The sequence below is a fragment of the Falco rusticolus genome, chromosome Z, assembly GCF_015220075.1.
Source record: "Falco rusticolus isolate bFalRus1 chromosome Z, bFalRus1.pri, whole genome shotgun sequence".
NCBI classification, from domain to species: domain Eukaryota; kingdom Metazoa; phylum Chordata; class Aves; order Falconiformes; family Falconidae; genus Falco; species Falco rusticolus.
Genome location: NC_051210.1, coordinates 52863354 through 52890160, shown reverse-complemented (window position 1 = coordinate 52890160; position 26807 = coordinate 52863354). Strand labels below are relative to the sequence as shown.

The following is a 26807-nucleotide window of genomic DNA, read 5'->3' as shown; positions in this document are numbered from 1 at the left end:
AGAGATAGCAGTCCTTTCTCTTTTAAGGTATCTATAGGTGAAGCAGAACAGTAATGACGATTTGCAGTTGCAGTTTTACATTCTGTTCACCACTTAAGAAGTAAATAGTAATACACCCAATAAGAAAATATTAATATGCAATTAGAAAACCTGTCTTGCTGATAAGAGGAAGATTGTAAAGGCCACACATTTGACACAAAATATAGAAAATGCAAGGTTTAGATTTGGTCCGCTTACATTAGGGACCCCTTTTTTGTTCTCAGTGATCCTTCAAAATGCTTTCTTTGTAAAATGGAAAGACATGACAGATCTATTAACATTAAAGAGATCCAAACTCTTGATCTTCAGGCTCTGAATGTAGTGCATCTTTCACTCAAGGTTAAAGTGTATTTTGCAGAGAAGAGTAAGACACCGAGCCATGCACTCATAGGTGGGGTGGGGTCCCACACAAAAAAAGCCAGATGCTAAAGACTTGGCAGATCTGCTGAATGGGAGAAAGGAACATTTGTTAACACAGACACCTATAACCTCTGTCAAACAAGTGCAGATACTAGAGAGGAACCCACATAGAATTACTGGTCGACATATCTGAAGAGAAAAGAAAGTTTGGTGCATTCCAGAGAAAAGGTGGTTTTTTTTCTGGCCAATTAAAAGATAAACAAATCAAGGCATCTTGCTGCAGTTGAGGATCTGAGAATAATTTGGCTAGGAAGCCCTAATATTTTAATATAAATAAAATCTATTGATTTTACCCACATATTCCAACTTCTGTATTTCAAAACCAAATAAACAAATTCATAGCCAAGTTTAATTAAAAATCCTCTCTGGCCTCCATTCACATATTCATATTTATTCAAAAGGAAAAAAAACAAGCAGAAAACTTGAAATAGCACTGGAAATGCATTTATTAGTTTTTAGCAATACCTGTAAGTTATATAGCTATGAGAAGAAATGCTCCTTTTGAGGGGATTTTTTGGCGTTCCCATTCTGTGTCCCCACTCCACCACCCCCTAACCTCCCCCCCCTCCCCGCCCCCCATCATACACTTGATACACAGAAAATTCCAGAAAGATTCAAGGATCAGGTTTATGCAGACTTTAGTTGTCATTCAACTGTCTATACATAACCAATCAGTTATCTAAATTGAGATCAATCATGATTTGTCACAGATATTCAGCTGCGTTTCTCAAGACACCAAATGAGCTCTTGCTCTGTGTGGGTACTGAGCTGCTGTTAAATAGTGTATAGCTGAGAAAATTTTTCTAAAGACTTTCTGCCATGGGAAAATCCCACACATTTTTCATGTAAATCTAAAAGCTATTTTTAACACACTTGTGTTATCCACACCATTATGAGCCTCCAAAGCACTTCATTTCACTGTACTATTTTTAGAAGTCTATAATTCATGAGTAAAAACCAACACTGAGCTGCTAAGCAGAATGCAAATCATTCATCTAAGAGAAACACATTCAGTTAACAAAGCTGGAATGAGTAGAAATAAAACATTAAAAAAACAGTTCAAGTTTTTGTTTCTATTTAGACTGGAGTTATATATCAAAAACTTATGAACAATACTTTTTTCAATAACATAATAAGAAGCAATTTTTTTAAGTATTAGAAAACTCTTAAGTCATTTGTTGTAACTCACAAGATTCAACAAAACTTCACACATTAGAAGCAAGCAGGCATACCTTCAAGATATGATCAACTTCTACAAGATTGCAACACTGAGATTTGTTACTTTAGAACTGTGTTAACAAAATAGTATGCATTGCTGCAGTTCCCGATACGGGAAACTGATACAACTGACTTCATAAATATCAGACTGCAATATAAAGAGTCAGTAGCTAAATTATAAAACATTACCATACCAAAGTTGATCATAAAAAGGCAGTTTTTTCAAGCAGCTAGTATATGTTAAGTAGCCACTGACTAGACGTATTTATTGAGGTTTGCAAAAGGGATAGTATAACTCCATTTTTATTTCATAGACTACTTAAAATTCTAACAAATGTCTTTAATGAGAAATTGATCTTGAATCAGTGCATTGTCAAACTATTTTAAGGGAATCTAAGTTAATTCCTTATGAGACATGTAACTTAAAAAGGAACTATAGACCAGTCATATTTTTTAGGAAACCCCTATCTACTTGATCTGAAAAGCTGGACTTAAAGAGTAGACACAATGTCATCTTCCTAAGATGCTGCAGGATCTTTCTGGGTTGCAATTTCCCTTTTTTTTTTTTTTTTTTTTTTTTTTTTTTTTTAATAATGCATACATCTTTAGATGCTACAACCTTTAAGTCAATTTCATCAGACCACAGATACTGGAAAAGGTCAGTAGACATGTTACACTTCTTCATATGAACAGTATGTCTGAAGATGAAGGATTATAAAAAAAATGGAGAAAAGAAAAAAAAAAAAGTGACTACAATTTGCCATTAACATAATTTGCCTGTGAAGTGTAAAGCATCAGAAGGCATCCTGTAAAATAACTCTAATCCTCGTGTCTCCTGCCCCACAGCAATATATACCCACATTGCCACACATCTAGCATACACGTGAGCTCTGCCATCTGTAACAGTAATACTGTAATTTTCCAAAGTTACAAATTGCATTTGCTTAAATGCTTGCAATTGCTTTTAATTTCATTTCCTAGGTTTCAATTATATCAATAGTGAGATATAAGAATCTGTAAATCAGCTTTTCTGGAAAAGGTACAGTGGTAAATAAAGAACAAAGTGAACAATGCTTGTTGAAAATATATGCAAGACCACAGGAAAGGCCTTACCAGGTCACATTAAGTCTGTGTTGCCTACTAGCACATCTCCAGCAGCGTCAAGAGAAGGTGCTGTCTAGGCAGACTAGGCCTGGGCACTTTCTGAGGTCCATTCACTTCATATTCCTAAGGACACTACAGCTGGCATTCCTGCTTGCTCTTCTACTACTAATTTATGGTTGTCCTGTATATGAATTTTTGAAGTTCTCCTTTGAAATGACAGAGAATGTCTGCCTCCACGAAAATGTGCAGCAAATTTCATCCTTTATCTGCTTTTGATCTATCTTATGTAAACTTCCTCAAACATCATAGTTCTATTATTATGGGGTGGGTCGACATTCGCTCTGCTTTCACTTTATCCTCTGCACCCCATAATTTTGCAGACCTCGGCCATAATCCCCACACCCGCCTCTGCCATCTCTTCTTGAAAATGGAGGAGTCAGCCGTTTCTGTCTCTTCTCATGTGGCTGCTGTTCCATCCTCTGGACTATTGTAGCTCCCAATGTCTGCACCTTACTAAGTCAGCATCTTCTTGAGATACACGTTATCACCCTCTATTCCAGTACACAAGATGTGGGTGCACTAAGGTGTGTATACCATACCAAATAATCCCTCCTTTCCTTTATTTCCTCAGAACTATTCATACATTTAAAACTAGTTCTGTCTTTTACATTAAAAAAAAAAGACAAATGAATTCTCTTTGTCAGTTTTGCACCAAGTCTAACATCTTGCTTAGTGTTTATACAATGCATCAGATCTTAACCTGAGAATATGCAGATATATAGTATCTGCATATAGTAACTGTCATTTAAGCACTCTGTTCCAATGGTTACAATGTAGTTGTACAGAATTAGTTACTACAATCCTGTTAAATTCTCCTCAGACTTAATAAGCAAAATTTTCTATTGGAATCTCTCTTTTCTATCAGAAAATATGTATTCATAAGCTGAAACAAGCCTTCAGTAATCTTTTTTTAACAAGCTTAACTTACTAGCAAAGATGATAAAGCATTTTCCCAGTCCTGAATCTGTGGCTTTCTCCTCCCTGCACTCTATCCAGTTTGTCAACACTTTTTAGAATGAGACACCAGGACTACATTTGCACTGCATTGTTAGCCTCACTAGGCCCATATATGTAGGTTTAAGTTGCCCTTCTACTCCCATTCATCCTACCCTTCCTTTTATATCAAAAGATGTTAGATGTTACTGCCTCATCTTAACACAAGAAACTTTTTCACAAAAATCTTTCACTTTATTTTGATAATAATTACATTTAAAGCTACTACTCTATTCCGGACTGTATATCTCATTTTAAACTGTTTGGCTTTGCATTTGTTGCTACTAAAATGTGTGCTATTTCACTAGAACAGGAGACCAAATGACTATTTCTCTCTCCAATTCATACATCACCTGCCAATGTTCTCAATACTTATTTTATATTTTTTTTTAAAACATATGTGAAATCCATGCAGAAAAAAAATTGCCAAGGTGGAACTCTCCTGGAAATGACCATATATAATTCACCTTCTCTGCCCAAATAAATTTAGTAACACTTCCCCCACCTCCCTTGCTGTTTCTTCCTCTTTCTTTACAATTACGTGTGCCAAAAAAAACCCCAAAACAAAACACAAACACACACACACACACACACACACACACACACACACACAAAAACCCACTAAAAAAATCCAAACACAAAAAAACCAACCAAACACAAACAAACAAAGAAAAAACCCACAACCCCCCAAAAAAACAGCCAGAACACCAGTGGAACCTCCTTTCCATCCATTTCATCCATATGCTGGTACCAATCACAGACAGCTTGAAAAACACAGAGGAATTTAAAAATTAGTTTCTTAACTACACACTAGAACAAAAACTCTATCCAGTTAAGTTTCATAGACACATCTAGTTGAAGAATTTATATTCCAATAGAACAAATTTTAAATTTCTATTGAACTCTCTTCCTGAAGAGCCTTACTGGAAAAAGACTCTCAAAATTTCTTTTTAATAAGGAACTTGAGAATGTGGTATGCATTTGACATTCTGTTACGTTCTATTACTTTGCACAGCAAGACAATATCTAAAATGCTGTTTACAGTCATGCCCCATAATTTCTTGTAAACTGAAATGATCATTTGCCACATACTTGCATTCACCTTGTATGAGTAATTTCAAGTTTGAACTGTCTTTTATCAATATATTTTCTTCCATTACACATGAAGTCTTTACTCATCAACTGATATTATAATTCTGCACTCATCTTTCTCGTAACATGTATATTAGAGTCTTCTATAATTTACTGAAAGCCACACTAGCAATCTGTAGATAACTTTATGTTAAAACATCTTTTATAGCAAATTAAAGTCAGGATGTAATTTTACTCATCATATTGCCACTTTCAGAAGAAGAAAGCAGTCTAGTTTGCAGCACCAACAGTTAATAAAAAAATCCTAAAACTTTGGAAGAATTATTTTTTTTTCATAACTATTTTGATAAATACAGCTTGAAGAAGATACTATTTAAGACAGAAAGATCCTATACATCAGTAATTGGGGTGTGTGCGTGGGTATGTGTGTGTAGCTTCCTGAAATACAGGATTGAAACAAAAGTCAATGGTGATCTTCCTATTTTCAGGTCTTTATATTTTGCTAAATATATTGTCAGAAATTCACTACTAAAACAGATGCTGCTACTCAAGATTTTATCTCCGTTTCAGCCACTGAGGGTTAAACCTCAGATAAGGAGTGAAAATATTGTACAAGACCACAGCAATTCTTGTGCTGTGTATAGCCTAAAAACATCTAAAATTTCTATATGGTTTCTCCTTTCTTTTTTGCTAAGAACTGCTCCTATATTAAGACTATGATACATACTAATAAACGTTTAAGATATGTAGACACGTTCTTAAGCAATCTAGCAAACACAGACACATTGGAATTCCCTGCCAGTTTTGACAAGGGAATATTAATGACCCACATTCCTTTATCTGCCACTGGTTATTACTGATGCTGCAGGGAACTGCAGACAGTGAGATAGTTACCCATTCTGAAGTTTCTCCGGAAACACTTTCTTTTAACTGTTGAAATTAATCTAAATGATTTGGTTTTGTCCAGCTCTGCTGGGCCAGTAAAATACAGTTCCCTTATCTAGATTTCCTGGTGTCTGGAAAGACTGGAGACGTTGGGTTTCCCGACTCCGGTTTAACACATGCTCCAGAAAACCCAAAAGTTACAGGGCTTTCCTAACTGAGGAGACTTCACTGCCTCTACAGTCAACAATGTTGCCAGGGCTTAAAGGCTTCTAAGAACTCTGGAGCTTCAACTCAGCTCTGTTCAGTGTTCTGCTTTGGAGAGGTAGTGGCCTGCAATTACCTAAATTAACAGCAGCTGTGAAAGAGACGCAGAAGTAATCTTCAAAGCTGCAGAGCTAAACTTACAAAAATGTTCAGGAGAATCATTCCATAGTTGTTCTTCAGTTTATTCTGCAGTTCAAAGCCCTGGTAAACTATATTTAATTCTGAACCTACACTTCATGAAATACACATAAATCTTCTATTCATATTTAATGTTGAAATGTTTTGTTATGTATACATGTAGAGATAACCCCAATGCCTTCTTAAAAATTACATGAATTAGAAAACTATAGTCCTCAAGCAGGTATCAATTTTGCTGTTGATAATTTTAAGCAAGTTAAACATATATGGTGGTAATTATGAATACTCCTGGAATTAAATTATTCAAATTTGCTTTAGTGTATGGACTTGAAAAATAAGGGTTGGATAAATCCTGATATATGCAAACATCTGTAATAACTGTAGCTTCTGTAACTAAGTTAGTATGTTTGGAATGCTCATATACTCTTTTCACTTCCCCCAATTCTCCATCTCAAACATCATATATATTCCAAAGCCTTCACTTTGCTGCACTGAAAAATGAATATATCTTGAATGTTTTGGTATAACTAGCTGTCTCACTTTTCTCTAAGACATTATTGACATATTTTAATATTATATTTAATAAGTGCTAGATAAAATTCTCTTGCAATACTATATAACTCTTTTTTGTAAAATCAACTGGAAAATGTCCTAAGGTTGAACTGTAGAGAATGTAGAGAACATATAAAATTTCCTGCAAAAAATATAAAACAAAACTGAAAGTCTTTTTTTTTTTTTTTTTTTACCTGAAAAGGCAGTCCATATCTAAACTACTTTGCATACATCACAATTATTGAAAGAAAAAACAATGTAAACAAAGGGCTATATCTCACACAAAATGGATGCTATCAGCACTAAGATATAAAGATTGATCATACTAAAAAAGTATCAATAAAGAACACTAAGATTTTATGTTTGGATTTTACAAGATCTTGCTACTGCCCGCAACTGAAAGCAGTAATTGAAAGAATCTTTTTTTTTAAGATGTCAGAGTTTAAATCTGAATCTAGTCTGACAGAAATTTATTCATAATTACCAAAGAAGCACATACTAAGAAGTAAATAATTTCTATGTTGGGCTTGTCTACATATAGTGTTTATGAAGCTATTCCAGCATATTGGGGTTTTTTAGTGTAAACCACATGTGTCCAGTAGCAAGACTTACTGTAAGATAATTACTTTATGCAATATAATTACTTTGGAAGATCTATTTAGGTTAGTTTAGTGTTGTATACAGTGCTTAGGAAAAAAAGTCAATGTGGGCTGCATGGATGTATTTCAGTTTGCCAAAAAACTTTTTAGTTTAGTTTAGTTTAGTTTAGTTTTTAATGGAAGAATGGTATTGACAGGGAAAAAAAGTCTTCTTTAAAAAACAAAATGAAGGTATTAAATGGAACGGGGGAGGGGGCGGGGAAGAGGAAAAATAGCCACCTTATGTTTGATTTCATTAATAGTAAACTACCATATTTAGGTCCTATTTAAATATTAGTTTGTTTCAATCATCCCAAAATCTGTTAAAAGTTCTAGCCCTTCCAGATCCTGGTCTAGAGAAGATCGTGAAGCCTTTTTTCTTAGACAACATGATGCTAAATGACATATATGTATCATGAGACAGAGAGTGAAATAAGCATTATTCACATCTCAAACAAGTGGGAATGGAAGCAAGTTACAGTACTGATATTGTTTATGGTAAGTATTTCTGTTTGTCTTTTGATAGTCAGCTCAAACACTTTTACTGAATGAAGAATTGCGGGTTCCCTTCTGAAAGAGTATCACAAAAGAAGCAGCAAAAGCAAATTGTCAGAGCAGAAGCTATGTAACCAAGAATGAAGGAAAAGAATTAAACAGACAAAATTATTTGAACACAGCTGAGAATTTGGAAGTGCTAGTTACTAGGCCTTTCTCGGGGTAGAGAAGGAACACATTGTGTGCTGTGAGAGTAGATTTAATTACTGAAAAGTAGGATGCAGAATATCTCCAGAAAATTATTTTATTCTTTTAATATAAATTAAACTCTTGAATTTCAAAAGCTGAGATACTACGAAAAACCAGAAATAAATATTTTTTAAACATTTTATATTTTTTATATTTCCTTGAGCTCAGTGATTAACTTGACACCTCATCATTACAGAGGTCAGCAACAGACAATAGTATATCATATTCCAGAGTACGAAAAGAATTCTGTTACATAAGAATCTCTGAGACATATATGCTTCTTGTTATGAGATGAACCTGCAGAAAGCTTCTAGTAGAATACCATTAAGTAGATACTATTTTGAGAGTTCATTTAGAAAACACAAAAAGCCAGTACTTTTTATGACAATGTGATATTACTAATTTCTCAGCAGATGTAGATAAGTATTGCCTTAAAACATTTGCCATCTACACCACTGAGAACAAGGCAGCCAATGATAAACACTGTGAGCTAGCAGACTGTCCTTCTACAAATAAGAAGGCTAAACAAATATTTTCTTTCCTCAGCATATTCTGTAATATCCTCTCACAGTGTACATAGAAGCTACAAATACCAAAAATAAATGGAGGCAAAAAAAAAAAATCATATTCCTCAAGATTTCTCACTTCTTATACTTACAAATAACACTTTAACAATAAAAGGTAAAGCAGCAAAGATAATTTTGTCACTTTTCAATTTTGCTTACTTTGTTCAGTCAAGCATAAGCTTAGTTTCTGGATTAACAGTAAGAATCACATCTTGGTCACATGTGTAAGGGGCATGATGCACTCATCCAGTCAACCAGGGAAGGGTTTTTTGGCATTTCCATCCTGTATCCCTTTTGAGTGGTGGCCACAGAAGCATTTATCAGCCTGTGCCAACACACTTCAGAGCTTGGTGTCCTTCACAATGATAGAGAGGAACAAAGATGTCTCATTCTGTCCCTCAGCTGTAAGGGTAGTTTGTAAACAGGAGAGAAGTACTAAGGAGTACCATTGGGAATCACTTCAAAAGCATGAAAAAGGCTTGCTACTTGGATCTCACTCACAGTGATTTCACAGTGAGATCGGAAGAGTTCCTTATCCATTTGCTATTACTTTGGGAAGAATACAATGCAGCAGCAATGTCATTATATATCTTCCGTAGTATCTTGGTGCTAGCCACATAAAAATTATGAACATAAAAAAGGAGGTATGTTTTTTCCATGGTGACAGACTAACAAAAGACAAAAAAAATTGTCCCCTTTGTTTCAGCTGCTTCTCCCCACAAAAACAAAATATAGTAGACCTGCAAATGTTAGTGAAGAAGTTCAAGAGCCCTGGACAACAGTAGGGTCCGGAACGCTTTACAGAAAGCTATAAAACTGGAGCAGTATCTCTGAAAGCAGAGGGCAGACCAACTCCAGCACAGCAGGAACCAGCAGAAGACCTAATCATGCAAGTCAATTACTCATGTTTCTGTGTGTCTGCACACCAGAGACTCACTGATCCTGTCCTCTCTCTCACTCAGCCAATAAAACAACTATGTCTGTAGAAATTCAGTGTAACTTCTAAATAAACAAAGTACATGTGGAAGAGTAAAATGTTACTGTGACTCTCAGAGTGCTCCTCTTTTAGATTGGTACAACAGAAAACATTATTTAGAACTCACAGCATTACTGCAGTATTATGTGGAATCACATAAACACATACACAGCACACAATTTAATTCATACTGTATAATGTCTACCATTTGTATATACATATATCAATATTCATGTGACTTAAAAATCTGTGTCTATTAACTACTTGACAATCATAGTCTTTTTCTTTAATCTCATAAATTAGGAGAAAGGAATATGCTGTATGGTTTCAGCACTGTATTGTAAAGGGATTTAAATAATTAAATCTGACTAGATGTAGGAGACAGTGCATTGACATCTAGCTATCAAAAGCACCTTTGGTCTGTGTAAGGGGTATCACAACCTTTTAATTGAAATTTTAACCAAGTCAATGCAAATGAACAAAATCTGGCATTAGATTTTTCTCTCTCTGTATAGGAATGAAGCTGGGTTAATTAGCATTGATAATACGCAACTGTGGGTTGGCTTCAGGGCCAGTGGGTTGGCCAGTGTAGATAAGGTGCAGGTGTGGTGGGTTCTGTTAAGTGGTTGAGAGCCAATGAAGAGAAAGCAGCTGAGGAAGAAGTAGAGAGAGGACACATGTCCTGGATGAGGTGAGACAAGGAGAAGGCAGCAGAGGGACTGGCATGAAGAGTGTGTTGGTATGTGACGGTAAAAGACCTTGTTGCAGCCAGCTAGTTTGGAGAGTGCTGTGACACCTTTCCAGTCCAGTTCTTTCTATAAATCCTTGGAAAGAAAAGGAATGTAGGAAAGGATGTACAAAGCTGAAAAATCATTCAACTGTAAAGTTCACATTGTAAAAAGGACTATATTAATTTATACAGACTCTGGGCTTTCATGCAATTTCTCAGTAACACCTTCTATTAGTAGTAAACAGAAAATAAAGGTAATTTCAAAGGATAAGCCTTTTCCTGTAAAATAAAAACTAGCCAATAAAAGCCTATTTAAAGTGACCATTTCATATTCACCTGGTACATGCGAGAGTTCACTCCCTGCATTTCACAGTACCACTACCCACATGGCAAAAGCTCTTAACAACAAAAATACACGAAAGACCAACAGAAGTAGACATTCTTTCAACATTCTAAACAAATCAACAGTATTTTTAAATGAAGCAAACCTGCACTTCTGTTCTTAGAAAGTTATACTTTCCGGCTCCGTTCTCTCATTAAGAAAATACAGAAATAGTAAAGCAAGATATCTAATCTACAAGTTCTTAGCATCGTTGTCTGCTTATTCTCTATTCTGCAATATCTTAACAGAGACTCTGACCTAAGACTTGGATAGCACAAATAAATTTGTCTTAAATAATTTCTATTTCTTTTAAAGAATGAAAGAAAATAAAGGGGAAAAAAGTAGCATTATTATTCCATTATACTTTAGTTCCAAAATCCTAGCAGTATTTCTCAACTTTTTCTTAGCTGAAACTTTCTAGTATTTTAACTTTTTTTTAAAATCTTCCTGATTTTTTCATTTGTAAGTATTTTTAAATTGTCATCGTCTTCGTCCTATTGGCAAGATACAATAGATACTAAGAATTAACCATAGATGATATTGCAACATTATAAATCCCTCCAAGAAGACAACCTAATGTATCTTTGCTTGGCTACCTTCTATTCTTGTAACTCTGCCTAGTAATATCTACCACTTACAAAGACAAATACACAAAATTAAAAAGTACTGGCTTTCGTGAGTTCCTTCAGCACAGTTCAGCTGATTTGTGAAAGACATTCAGTGGTATTCAGGGTGGGGTGTTTTTAACTTACAATAACAGCACTCTTCATGTATTATCTGTCAACATAACTAATGTTTTTAACGTGAAACTAATAATGATCACATAATATGACAGTGTTGTATAAAATAGTGTCTAAAAGGAATAGAAAAAAAAAGTAATTGATCTGTTATCTTGAAAAGACCTTTGCTTTGTTCTCCAGTCAAGATAGTACACTAGTCCTATAAAGAATAAGATTATTAATAATCTGCCCTTGAAAACACTACTTACTATTAATTAATAGTAATATTTATTAATACATAATTTTTACTCTTTCTTAGTCTATTTTAAGACTGCATCTTGCTGTCCAAGCCAGTTTCATGGAAAGTAACTCCCACAAAAAGATGATCTTTGTGCATCTTACAACCTTTATTCTTCATGTGACACTCCATAGATTCTAGCAACACCACTTCCAGCAAAGTTCTAGCCAGCAAAGGCAAGTAGTTGACCTCTATTTTGTCTGACACTACTTAAAATAAAAAAAAAAGTGTAATACAGTAGATTTAGAAAATTGAATCTGAAAACTATATCGTGACAGCCAATTTTGAAGTAAAATCCATAGTAACCTTCAAAAAAACCTGTCCTCCTTCCTCACAGAGAATGATGAAACCTTCTGTTTAACATAACATGGTTACAGAAACTATACTTTTCTCTCATAAGTACAGGAGTAACAAATGAGTTTCTAGTGTTTGAATTGTCTTTTTTGCAAATTGACACTCATTTTGGGTTACCAAAACAATACTCCCCCACAGGTTAGACCCTCCATTACCTGAAGCAGAAAAAATGTACCAGTTTCTAAAAATCTGTTTCCTAAGCACAGAACTTACTTTTAAAATAGGTGGAATACTACAACTGCAGAAACATCCAATACATGGGCCAACTTCCCCATTAATTATTTGCTGAATAAAGTGTTAAAATGTCCTTTGGCTTCACCTTAGACACAATCACCCCAGCTGGTCAGTAGCTACCTGGACAGAGGCCAAAAAACCTCAGCTGCCAGTATTGGACAAACATACATGTTTTCTCTGTATTTATTTATTTATTTCACTTTCATAGAGCTACAGTTAAAAGGAAGAAGTCTTACTACACATGGAAGTGGAAAGATTTTGTACCTTTTTCATTGTTGTAATTTAGTATACCTAGGCTTCAGGTGATAAGTAGAGTAGTAAGGAACTCTTCAATACATATTTCCTGAGAACTGATTTATCTGACCATACTAACACCGGTTTTATTCTTGTGTATTCCTATTTAAAACAACTGCTCCTTTGTTTTTTACATAGAAGTGTGAAAGTCTTCAAAAGTCAGAGCTGAAACAGTTATTCACTGGTGATGTATTTGCATAGTCAGGAAGATTCAATAGGAAAATACCCCTCAATCAAGGGAACGTTAACAGTCAGCTTGTAGCATGTAACAAACAGCCAGCTTTAGTAAACCTGTAGGTCAACAGGTAGAAAGCAAATGGCTTTTCTCATTTGCACATTACTTCTGCAAGAAGACACAGGACAGCTGGGGAGAATGAACACATGTAAACAAGGCAGACTTAACGATTTCCTAACGAAAAAGAAGATATTATCTTCTCATTAATAGGTAAACTAATTGACCAAAACACAAGTTTCCCATCGGTACAAGTAAACATAGGTGCTTTTTCTCACTGAATTGTCACACATTTAGGCCAGCTATTAAGTTGTCAGTTCTGCTTGATTTGTTTGGCTACTGTATTCTGTGACAGCTGTTGGAAAAAAATAGATTAGAACAACTGTTGTGGCAGTTACAAAAGACCTGAAATTTTAATTGGACTGGATATTAATTGGGGAGTGGTATCTTCGTTTTTTTGCAGTTTCCGGTGGGGTTTTTTTGTTGTTTTTTAAAACCAAAGTTAAGAAAGAAATATTCAAAGAATGAAGATGTTTTTAAGGGATTTGACCAATGCCTGGGGTAAGCAAGGTTGGTCTTCATTTTGACTATGTAACTTTGTGGCAATGATCTTCACCATCTGAGATGGAACCATTAGTTGCTTAAGGGGCATTAAAAAGAAAAATAGTAAGGACGCTGCATAAATAATCATCTTCGAACACCAGCCGTGATCTACAATGGACCTTGCAGTGTTTTAAGAATTACTCAAAAGGAGACTCGTTCTGAGACCCTTAGAAACCACCAAGTGAGAAAAAAAAGCGCAAATGAATAATAAGCTTACTTTCAGCATCAGTATAGAGTAGCAAGCACAGGAGCACCACCATTGGCCTGACTACGTGCATCATCTGACAGCTTGGCACCAGCATGCTTTGGCGGCCTTTTCCTCACTGGCTTAGAAGCCACTGGGAGTCTGTCCGGTCTGAAATTTCAGATGAAGTATTTTCAGAGCCTGTGGAACAGATAAGAAAAAGAGAAAAATACAGTTAGCAAGAACAGGGCAGAGATTTTCTGGGTTTTTTTGAGCATTCACAATTTGAGGCAAAACAATTTTAAAGGGCAAAAGTGTAAGTGAGAAAGAAGAGTAAGCTTGATTCATTTCAGACTACTGGCATATACCAGAAGATTCAAGGTAGGGTATATGTTAGCACTGATCCAACATATTTCTCAGTGCACCTTTTCTACCATAATCAAGCATCTCTCACACCCTGGATCTTTTGTCATATTCAACAGCACCTTCTGAATCACAAGAACTTAATTGTTGACAAAGATTAAGTAAAACACATCACTGGAACACACATGTTGCAAGAAGGGAATCAAAGTGGATTCAATATCCAGAATAAGAAGTCCACTTGCAAGCAGCATACTGGGAGCTGATGCTCTGGCATCTGGTAAGAATAACACAGAAAAATCTGCTTCATGAGATGTTCTTAAAGCTAGACATGAAATCTAGACATAGTTATCAGAGGTTACAATTCCTGTTGTGATTTCCTGTACATATCTGATATATACCCAACAGAAATTCAGCATTGAAGAAATGGCTGAGAATCCAATTCAGTCCAACTCATGTATTATGATGCATAATTTAATATGATACACAGGGAGCATTAGAGCTCAGGTACCTGACTTAAAAAAGAAGTGTCTCATTCTTGTCCAAATTTACCACACCTAAACAATAACATATATTAAAGAATATACAAATATTTTTCCCTCTCACAGGAAACACTAGAGATATCCCCAAATAGCCTGACATCACTAAAATAACACTGACATGTAATTTTACTTTTCAAAGGGTCTGCAACACGTAAGCTTTGGCAAGTTTGATACTATCTTTTTTGTTACCACACGAGTGGTTTCCATGAAGTAAAGATAAAAAACAAAAGGGTGGAGAAAAAATTATACTAATTACCATTCCACAAGAAAGATCTTACAGATTTGTGGGTGATATAAAGAGTGCATTTTACAGTATGGTGTGACACTCAAAGAAATCTACTCAAGGAAGAAAAGACATGAGCAGCTGGCAGAAATCTACAGCTGTTATGAAACTCTTTTATAAAACTATCTTTTGAATCAGCTGCTGCCATCAAAAAATACAAATCTAAGAAATCTTCATAGGCAAAGTGCTGAAGACACCATCTCCCCCCTTTCATTGCTACCATCTTCATGCCAGCATTTCAAATGACAACGAAGTCCATGAGACAATAGTCCGTGCAAGAGTATCAGAGCCAACTGCTACATGATTCCAATGCTCTCACAAGGATGGAGATATATGAAATGTACTCTCAAGGAAGAGGTGATTTTGATTCTGCTTCTTATAGACTGCAGGAATTACAAGGGAGCCCTGAACTGTCTCCAAAGACAGCTCCCTTGTGAATAAAATTTTATCTCTTTATTGGCATGCAAACACGCTAGATGACACGTGAAGGTAAATGGCAGAAATGTGATGGGTACTAAGGTTTGTATCTGAACCATAAACTGCTCCCTTTAGCAGAGGAGGAAGTGGAGTTGAAACAACACTGATAATTAATAAGGGGAACAGAGGAGGGGAAAAAAGGTAACCAAAAACGTGCTTGTTTTACAGAAATGTCTTTTTAACAGAGCACTGGGGATTATTTTGACACATTACAAACATTCCCATCAAAATATTAGATGTGGTATCTAAAAGAGAAAGTATTATTAGTTACTTGGAGAAAAAAAAAAGGGGAATTTTAAAAATCTCATGATCCTAATATGTGAATATGCTTTTATCCTCTATTACCTGTCTGCAAATGAAGGGATGGATCACAAAACCCAACAAAGAAAAGGGTGAGAAAAAAAAGGAGCTTTTTTTTTTTTTTTTTTTTTTTTAAATAATTAGATTGACATTCCATTCTCTCTAAATGCACATAGAAGCAGTTGGGAATACTGCATTCATTGTCTCTGCCTTGAAGGTGATACTCAGTATCACTTCAATGATAAAAAGCAAAACCCTCAGTACTTCCTTTCTTTGCTGCTTTCAAGTTTCATGGCTCCAGCTAACCTGAAAGACACACTAAGGTTTCCAGCAGACCCCTTGCCTCTTATTTTCTCTTCACTGGCCTATGCATCCATAGCTAGCTTCTAGGTTTTTAAGTTAAACATACAGAAGCACTTGAATAAAGATGGAGGGTGGGTCCTTTTTCTTTCCAGTGAGCTGAAGAGGCACTGTTAGTAGAGGCATGCAGATGATGAGCTAATAATACTAGAGAGAAGCAAACCAAGAGAAAATCAGGTACTATCAAGCCTCTCCACACAAGTCTGCCTCAGCTTTACCTACAAAAAAGCAAAGTTTCCGCCAGGGACGCTGCTACTGTAAATTATACCAATCCTGAGATCATAATCATCTGGTGTGTAGGTCTATACTTTATTTGTGAAAACTAACATGGAAATGCAATTCCTTACAAAGACTAAATGCAATTATCAAACACATATTAACTTCTAAATCAAGCTACCCTAATTCCAAAGTAAAATTTTCATCTAATGCATTATAAATTCTTAAACGAGGTAGTTTCTTCCCTTTTCTATTTCTTCCTGACAGTGGTTTGTTACATCCAAAGTGTGGTACCAGTGACAGTGAAAACACAAACAACATTTGAGGCACCAGGTCATACTCGCCTCTTCCACAGAGCACCAACATTTGTCTCACAGAGTGAATTTGGAGTGAGGCTGCTCTTAGCAGCCTGGTACAGCATTCACAATGCACGAGTGCAGAAAGATGAGACTTCTTGGTAGAAAACTGAGCACAATAGCTACAGAGAAATCAATAGTGATTAAAAAAACCCTCTCTTCATGAAGCTTTAATAAAAGCTGGTTTTGTTTTAGGGTAAGTACTGCATAACTACTGTATTAAATAATATTAGATCACCTCCAGAAAACTACCTATGAAAAATTTCTTCCACAACCAATTTTCGTATCTTCCTCAGACAAAAAAGTTGTTAATAAAATGGTGAAAACGAAGTGAAAACTAGGTAATATATCTTTCATTAGCCCACTCATAAGTAAGAGCATAGATTTTCTCTGATTAGTGGTATCTACCAATAAGATCAGTAAAAGCAGAGACATTCAGGCCCCCAGAGTGTTCAGTGCAGAGACACAAAAGAATTCTCCTCAGTTGGAGTACAGGAGATGATAGCACCTAGGCATGGGACAAATTCACCAATTATCCTCAAAAGGATCAACTGGGTGAATGAAACATCTGAACACTGAACTACTTACCTGCAGTTTGCTTTATGCCATGGCTTAACCACAGCCAACAACTAACTACCATGCAGCAGCTTGCTCACTCCACCACCCTCCACCCCTGAGGGATGGGGAGGAGAGTCAGGAAAACAGGTAAAACTCAAGTGCTGAGATAAGAACAATTTAGTAATTGAAATAAAATAAAATAATAACAACAATTATAATGAAAAGGAGGGAAAAGAGGAGAGGAATAAAATCCAAAGGGACAGGAGGAAAAAAAAAACCCAAAGTGACACACAATACAATGGCTCACCACACACCGACGGATGCCCAACCCATCCTCAAGCAGCCAGCCCCAGCCAATTCCCCTCAGTTTATATACTCAGCATGACATCCCATGGTATGGAATACTCCTTCGGCCAGTTCAGGTCAGCTGTCCTGGCTGTGTCCCCTCCCAGTTTCCCGTGCCCCTCCAACCCTCTGGCTGGCAGGGCCCAAGAAACTGGAAGGTCCTTGACTTGGTATAAATGTTACCCAGCAATAACCAAAACCATCCGTGTGTTATCAACATTGTTCTCACACCAAATGCAAAACACAGCACTGCACCAGCTACCAAGAAGAGAATTAACTCTATTCCAGATGAAACCAGGACATTTTTAGTACCAAAAATAATCGTTTAGGTCCTAACAGAGCACTCAGGAGGAGATGCTCCTTGGACCAAGACAGTTAAAGTTATAGAAAATGCTTACCTGAAGGCAAGTCTTAGGATTAAAAAAGTAAACACTAATTTTATTGATCTGCTTGCTTTTCCATGCCTGTATGTGCATGTAAACGCTTGATAACTTAACAGAAATTTAACAGCAGGGAAGAGCTCTCGGAAGAGGCTAGAACACAGACAGAAAAGAAGTCATAGCAGACACAGGAAGCAACATGGAAAAAAAATCCAGTAACAAAATTCTGGAATACGGGAAAGTGAAAATATGAGAACTAGTTTGTGCTACTAAACAAACAGGAGTTGTAAATAAACTTTTCTGAAGTTTGAATCTGTTCAGAGATAGAATTTTAGTTCCTGGCCATCTCTGGTCTGCCACAAGGACTTACAACAAAACTGGATACATCTTACTTGGGTTTTTTTTGGTTTTTTGTTTTTTTTTCAAAAAAGTTTCTTTAAGAACAAGCGACAGGCAAAGAATGAAAGAGAAGACTGTGTTTACATTCTGTTTCTACATTCATCACACCCACAATCCTAACTTACATCCATTCCCTAGCCACAGATTTCTAATACCATACATATGCAAGTGAAGAGAAACAAAAAAGAAATTTGAAACATTACTAGAATCAAGTAAAGGAAAAAGTACCAATACTTGATATCTTTGCATATCAATCAAGATCCCTCCTTAAAGAAGAAAATAAACAGATTTCATAGACAAATCTTGGCTGCAAAAAACTGACTGACAGCTGAATTATTACTAGAAATAATAGGAAATAAAATTAATGCTTATAAGCTGTTTAACCAAAATAAATTCAGAAATACCTCTTGGTAAAACAATGTCTTTTAAAGGGAAATAAATGTATTTTCCAAAGCAATGAGGGAAATTGTTAGAAGTTCTACATTTACATTGCTCTTTTACTGATTAAACTTGATAAAAGTTTTCATTGTTGACCTGCTGGAGAAGTTCTACGCTTCCTTCATTTTTTTATTCTTAAAATAAGCCAAAATGCAAACACATGAGTAAGAAAATTTAAAAGACAGATGTGTTGAGTGTTCCAAAGCTTCATTTTATCAGTCCCTGGATAACAATACGCCTTAATGCTCCTCAGTCATTCCTGAATTCCTCTATTACTGTTATTCGTTCACAAGTGAGCACCAACCCTGGAACAGCAGGTTTCTGATCTCAATAAGGCCTTTGAACTACATCACTGTAAGAGCACCACCGAGTTGCAGCGATAGGTGGAATTTCGCTTGTATTAAACAACTCCATGTATTCAATCTGATTCTACACTGTAATTCTGTTCTGGACTTCAGCAAGGATTATTCTGTTACCATGCTGAACAGAAAATGGTATTTCAATAACTGAAGAAATAAAGGAAATAGATAAATTAAATTAATTTAGTAAATACATTAATTCAACAACAGCAAATTACATTAAATATCGCATCACAGATTTGTTCTTCTCATGGAGAATGTTGTTTAGAAGTATTTTTTTACTTACAGAAATACTGATGTTCGTATGTAACCTTAAACCACACACAAAAAAACTCTGCCTAATTTCATCTTTATGCAGCTTCACTCACATTCCAAATCATGAACTAAACAGCAATTTGTAAGTTGTCATGTATCTCAATGCTTACAAACTTCTGCCATCTTAAGTCACTTCTGCAGATTGAGAACTTTTCCTACTCATGGTGCAGAAATAATTCACTAGAGCATCGTGCATTTTTAACTCTGTGCCTCCCAAATAACAGATCAAAAAAAAAAAAAAGCTATGGTGCTCATAATAGCTGAATTCCTGAGATGAAAATAGCCTTGCTAGAGGATAAAAACATTGACGTGTTATCTGTCAATGCATATTGAAGCAACACACTGTTGAGAATCTGTGCTAAGAATTTAAATTAAGCTACAAAGCTACAGATAACAGGTGAAACAGACAGATGAAACTTCTACTAAGACTGACTTCTTGCCTGAAAAACACACTCTGCCAATACCCTCTGTCTTGACTACTGTCACTCAAGAGCCCTGTAAATTACATAGCTATAGTTACCCTGAAACAGTCCAGCTCTTACTTTGCCCACATGAGAAATTAAAGCAAGCAAACTCTGTTCTGACTCGATTAAAAAAAAAAAGAAAGGAAAAAGAAAAAAATGAAGACCGAAAGAACCAAAAGAACCAAAAGAACCAAAAGAACCAAAAGAACCAAAAGAACCAAAAGAACCAAAAGAAAGAGGGGAGGGGAGGGGAGGGGGAGGGGAGGGGAGGGGAGGGGAGGGGAGGGGAGGGGAGGGGAGGGGAGGGGAGGGGAGGGGAGGGGAGGGGAGGGGAGGGGAGGGGAGGGGAGGGATCTGGGTTAATCTGTACTATTATATTCTTTCATCAGCCACAGAAGAGAAATAGTGAAAAATACACAACGTTTGTAGAATATCTATTTTTCTGTATTTAGATAAAGTAAACACTACCCTGGAAAACAGCAAATTTCTAATTAACTTTTATCCAACAGGCCTGTACTCAGTACTTCACTGAGTACAGACACTGTACTCAGTGAAGCCACACCTTGAACAATGTGTTCAATTGCAGGCCACTCTCTACAAGAAAGACATTGAGGTGTTGGAGAGCATCCAAAGAAGAGCAATGAACTGGTGAAGGGTCTAGAGAACAAGTCCAGTGAGGAGGGGCTGAGGGAACTGGCATTGTTAAGCCTGGAGAAAAGGAGGCTGAGGAGAGATCTTATAGTAAACAACTACCTGAAAGTCCCCTTCAGGTGGGTGGGAGTAGGGAGGTGGGTGTTGTTTTCACCTCCCAAGTAACAAGTGATAGGACAAGAAGAACTGGCCTCAAGTTACACCAGAGGAGGCTTTGGGTATGAGGAAATATTTCATCTTTGAAAGGGTTGTCAAGCATTGCAACAGATTGCCCAGGAAAGTGTTTGAGTTACCATTCCTGCAGGTAGCAACTGTAGATGTGGTGCTTCGGGACACAATACAGTGGTGGACTTGGCAGTGTTACGTTAACAGATTTGATTATCTTAAATGTCTTTTCCAACCAACATGATTCCATGATTCTATGAGTCTAACGATTGTTTTCCTCCAGAGTTTGGCTTAAGAACAAATACAATGACTATTTATACACAAAAACATTTACAGAGTGATTTCTGCCTTTGTCTCAAAAGAACAAAAAACTAAAGAGCAAATCACTTGTACCAGGCTATCTGCCATAGACAGTTTTGTAAAAGTCTTCTTTTGCTGTTTATTGCATTACTTGAGCAACACTGGAGCTGTGCAGCTACCACCTTCTAGGACAAGCTAAAACCTATGAGCATGTGAGCCACATACCAAAATGTTTATAAAGCCACTGGGCCATACACTACATACTCGTCAGACACTCCCAGGATAACAAGCTCCAAAACCAGCTTTCAAGCAGATGCTTCTCGAAGTCCTGCAGAAAAGTACCACTCCTAATGAGAACAGCTATACTGAACAATGAGCAGCTGATTTCTGGGACCCCAGTTACTGTCAGAGTCAGCATTGTCTAGTGGTTTGCTTCCTCCCAGAGCTAGGCATTTGGACAACCTAGTAATGAGAATGATCCTACAACTCCACTGCTATGCACATAACATAGGCTTGCTAACATTGCTTGCATCTAAAAAGCTAGCAGTTACAAAAGAATTTTGACTCTTCTGTGTCTTTCCAGCATGGAAATTGTGAAACATTCAGGTTGGGCCTCACCTTTAGGATCTGGTTGAAGCATACTGGGTACGGCAAATACTAAAATAAACCTAGAAATAAATTTGCAGGTCTGGAGCTAACACGTCAAATATGACTTCCTGCATTGCAAGGCATCTTTTATCTATTATATTACCCTGCAATTTCTTCCTTTATGGCTTCTCTTTTTCCTTTTCACTTCATAGTTTTGTTTCAATGCTATCCAATACACTTGTTGCCTAATCAGATTGAAGCATGACTGACTGAGACAGTGAATCTGCAGTACACACAGGACAGTAATCCAGCTGCAGCTAGTTTAGCCTGACTGCACTTTATTATAAAGTTGCTGACGGCAATACAATCGTATTAGAGGAAGAGATGGAGAGCTGAAATGGTTATTTTTCAAAAGTAGTTGGCATTATAAAATTATTTGATAATAAAGTACAAAAACTTCCTCAAGCAATAGAAGTATTATGCATATCCCATTCTAAGATACGGCATAACAACACACAGTTGTCCACAGTTCCTCTTTTGGAAAAAAAATGAGAACTACAAAATTTCTTTTTAAGTCAGTATTTTTTATTACCCTCAAAGAAAAAGTAATGCTATGAACTCTGAAAAAGAGTTAAAAGTCAACAAAGCCTACTGATATTTTATCATTAAAAGCTTCACTACTAAGGCAAATACCACTTGGTATACTTCTAGATACCAAACTGATGTCATAATGTAGACAAACCAGTTTGGATACTAAATAAAATTGTAAAATCATGAGCAGGCCCAGACAGCATGATTCAAAATGTGTTTTTCTTTACAAACCATATTAAAAACTACAGCTTTATCTGTAATTAGCAGAAATGAGTGGCTTAGAATGGCCACTTGAAGTGGCAGTTCAGGTGCTTCTTAGAACCTATACCTCAAGCCCCTTCAAATGGAAAGTGAGAAGCAGAAATATTGTATCCCCACAGATCTCTTGCATTTGTTTTAGAAAGCAAACTGAAAACGACAAAACATTTCCATCATAACCTATTACTATTTTAACAATCTAACAGTTAGTGATCATACAAAGCATTAATTAGTACACATGCAGTCATTTCTCATTTTTTACATAATGTTTCCTCTGTGCTTTTAAACGGTGCAGCTTCTATACCCGGAGTTTTCATTCACATTGTTTCGTCCAGGCAACTTAGCACTCAAATGTCTTAGCTACAAGAATCAGATAATAAAAAGAAATCCCTGTTAGACCTGTCGTTCACCCTCTTACAGCTCTGTTACAGACTGCTAGAATAGACTAAAATACATTATACATATTTCATATATTCTTCAGTGTTTTCATGTCCTTCTCAGGAAACATTTCAAATCTATATCTTGCAACAGTTTCCCAAGCACTCATAGTTTTGGGTTGATATTAAAGAAAAACAGTGACTTTACTCTCTTCCAGACGTGCCGACCTTAGCAACAAGGTGATAATTTCTAATGTGTCAATTGCGTATTGACATTATGTAAACTTCCGCTTCTTTTGTGGCCTCTTTCGGTCAGTTCTCAGTAAGAAAGTAAGAATATATTCTACCTTCCTAAATGAACACTATTTTCACAAAGGGTATAAGAAAGAATAAATTTGAAATGTACTCTATACAGCTATGAAAATATTGCTGTAACATAGATACCAATAGCACATTGTGACATGGACAGGTTATGCACATCCACAACAATATTATACAAGGTGACAGCATATTTAGCAAGAATTGTTTCCCTCCCCACATACTGCAGTAGTTTCATTCTGCTAAAGAACTTCATACATACTATTGGCTTATATACATACTATGCTGAATCGCCTCTCTCACTAGTTACAAACATGACACAGTTTCTGCAACAGGCAATGTGCTATATCTTCCTTTTAAATTAGCAAGACAAATCAGAGAAAAGTTATAAAGCATTAAACTGGTGAGATAACTAAACTGTAGGCACTGTTGATAGTGTGTCTTCTAAATGAATACTCAAATGGAATGAGAAACAAACTGACTGAAGATAGGACACGAAAGGGAGGTTATCCTAATTATGTTTGTCACCTTTTATAAAAAAATACATAGCTGAGAAAACATAAACGATGGTGTTTTAAGTTAGAGCTCTCTGTCTTTCAGTCTTTGATAATAGCGTCAGAAAGAATAAAAAAAGACAGATAGAAGACAAAGCAATGCATTTAACAAGGAGCAAAGCACAACATCTGCACAGCAAGAAGGTTTAAGAACATTACACACATGCACGCACACAATCACAAAAAGAACAGATCAGCAGAGTTCACGTTTGTATCAAAAGACAGAAGAGACAACCTGTCTGCCTTTCAGACACATGCCTTATATGCAAAGACTTCCAGGACTTCTGCTTTTTCATTTCTAGCTGGAAAGTATTTGTCTGTAAACATACTGCTATGACATTCAAACTAAAGAAAACGCCTAGCCTCATGTACACACTTCCTTATATTTAGCCAGAACTAACAAAACATTAAGATTTCATGTAGGTGGCTACCAAAAAAACATTTTAGAATTTTACACTGGTGCTTTGTACCAGAAATCAAAGTACAAAATACCACATGCTGTCATCACAAAAGCTAGTGTCCTGTAAGAAAGTACACAGTAACTTTAAGCCTTCAGACAGTCCCATTGAAATATTTCAGAATTTTCAAAGACTCGGCTTGCATTAATTCTCTCATTAGAATGTGAAATAACACTATTTATTATACTTGGGGAAAACATGCTGTGTAGTTTTATGGAATTCGCTGTATTAGCACCATTAGCTTTTGTGTTACCACAACACTGCTTCCCAAACACTGGCAGATAAAAATTACTGTGCTCCCTCACCATAAAGATGCCACTGATCTGACAGCAATACCCAAATTCCACAGGAAGCCCTGTCTCAACAATCTCCATGCCACAAGACTGGCTGCCAGTCTCCTGAGGAAACCCCAAAGCTGTGCACATTACACTATGAAAGAGGGCTGAAAATGGCAGTGGTTACTCAGGACTCAACCATTCCTGCTGGAGTGTTAGCACTGCCCCACAGAGAGAAAATATCAACAGAGAATTTTAGAAGGAGCTGCAAATAATGACATTTCAGAAATTAAAAAGAAAAAAAAAAACAACAAACACCAAACCACCCAACCCCCACAAAATAACCTACAAAGACAATTCCTCTTCTGATTCCCTTTACTCAGAGTAATTTGTTTTACCTAAGAATCTGCCTAGATGCAGAAAAGCTTATTTATTTTTTAAAATAATGCATTCTGATAATTTATACTGATGATAAAGTATCTATTTTTTTAATATACATCTACAAGATGAGCCTGAAGTTGTACATGGAACACTGCAATACGTTTCATCTTTTAAAACAGTAATGCCTGAGCAGCTAATGCTAACCCTGCAAAGTTTCCGCTGCATTTCTATTGTAACTGTTGTATCTCTGGGCATGTGTGCTGTCCCAGGGGTATTGTTCTGTATTGATTAGCATCTTTATAACAAAATGCTCAATTACAGCTTTGAAATACCTCATTATAAAGGCAGTATGTATTTTCCAGTTAAAGATTTTGTTTTGATATTTTTATTTTTTTTATTTATTTTTTTAATTATCAGTGCATGAAAGTCAGCTTAGAAGTTCTGACGGCACTGCCGCCTCTTTGGAAAGAAACTATGTTTGTTGCTTTCACTGTGCATAAGCTAAACTGAATTTCTAGTTATGACTGGTATGGGAGTTTTATTTTCAACTGTCGGTGTGAAGCCAGCTGTAACCAATTTTTCAATGTTTTGAAAAGCCTCATTTGAAGTATACAGTTGTGAATGACTTAGGGACCTTGTCATTTAGTCAACAGAAAACTTTTTCAAAACCCTTTCCAACTGTACTTCTTTGGTTAAAAAAAAAAAAAATAATAGTGTAAAGAAAGCTACCACAATATGGATTTTCTGCATAACTTTAGCAGCATATATAAAAAGGGCAAACAAATTTTGGGGGCATGATGAAATTTGAGCTAATGTTTCAGACTCTTTTATGTATATTATTGTCTTTAGAAGACACCTGCATCACCTTAATACTGTTAAAACCAATTTCTGCTGAAAAAGCAACTCTCTTTTTCCTGAAGTTTAAGAGCAATTGAGAGGGTGGGGAAAGTACTTTAATTTTAAGGGTCAGAAGTCAGGAGAAAAAACTATAAATATTTCCTTTCCTTAGTACTCTGCATGCTGCCGCATGCCATCAATTTTAAACAGTGGTTTTCTACTGAAGAAACTTACTCAGTTGTCAAGATGTTGTATTAGTTTGTATTGCTTCCTCACCTCAGATGCTGGAACATACACTATTGACAGGAGAGTTATGTATTTATTTAATTATTTTCAAATTAGAATGACAGAAACAAATGGATCAAGTGACAAAATGTAAGGATACATTCCAAGCAATCTCTAACCCTTTGATATCCAGAACCAAAATTCCTCAGTCCTAATATGTCATAAAATAGATCCATCACTGCTGCCAGCAGAAGGCTAAAGGTGCCTGTATAAACAGATACATGCAGCTCACAGGTTAAAAGACACGGAATAGAAAAAAAGTAGATATACTTTGTGTCTTAAACAGACATAAAATCCAAACATGTTTGTTCAGGTAGCTGTAGATGAGCCTATCATCTTTTTGATGTCCACAAAGTGCACAGTTACCTTACCCTATGTTAGAAACTTTTCATCACACAAGTCATTTTCTAGTTATTAGCATTGTGGAACCCAGGACTAGCTTCACAAATCATGTGACTATTGCCTTTTCAGTCTCCAGAACCAAAAAATAAAAAATTTGCTTCAACCATTACTTTTATTTTTTGTAAGTCAACTTCTTCAAGTATGAAGTAAATGCAAATCACTATTTTTTCATTTTAGCTAATTCACCTCTTCTTTGTTCATGGTTGTTTGTTTTTTGTTTTTTTTTTCCTTTTTAGCATATCTAAAAAACTAAGAATGTAAGAAGTCCACATACTTTACTTTAGTCATGTCACACAGACACTTCAACATCAAACAACTTTATCTGAAATGGTGTAATGAAAGCCCCAAACTTTCACCAGTCTTTGTGTCAGAGACTGCTTGAGATCTAGGACAAAGATGTATACTTACTTACTGAAGTACCAAAATTTTACAATGAATATTGGAGGATGGCTTGAATGTATTCATACAGAGTTCACTCTACACCTTGTCTGTGGGT

At 36.0% G+C, this 26807-nt stretch overlaps 1 protein-coding gene across 1 annotated transcript in view; it reads right to left on the bottom strand.

Annotated features, from left to right (window-relative positions):
• Window positions 1–26807, bottom strand: part of PTPRD (protein tyrosine phosphatase receptor type D) — a 376747-nt gene that overhangs the window by 277917 nt on the left and 72023 nt on the right. Inside the window, exon 2 of the mRNA XM_037374079.1 lies at window positions 13753–13920. Within this exon, the coding sequence (XP_037229976.1) occupies window positions 13753–13837 (85 nt within the window). The 5' untranslated portion in view covers window positions 13838–13920. The remainder of the gene's footprint in view (window positions 1–13752; window positions 13921–26807) is intronic.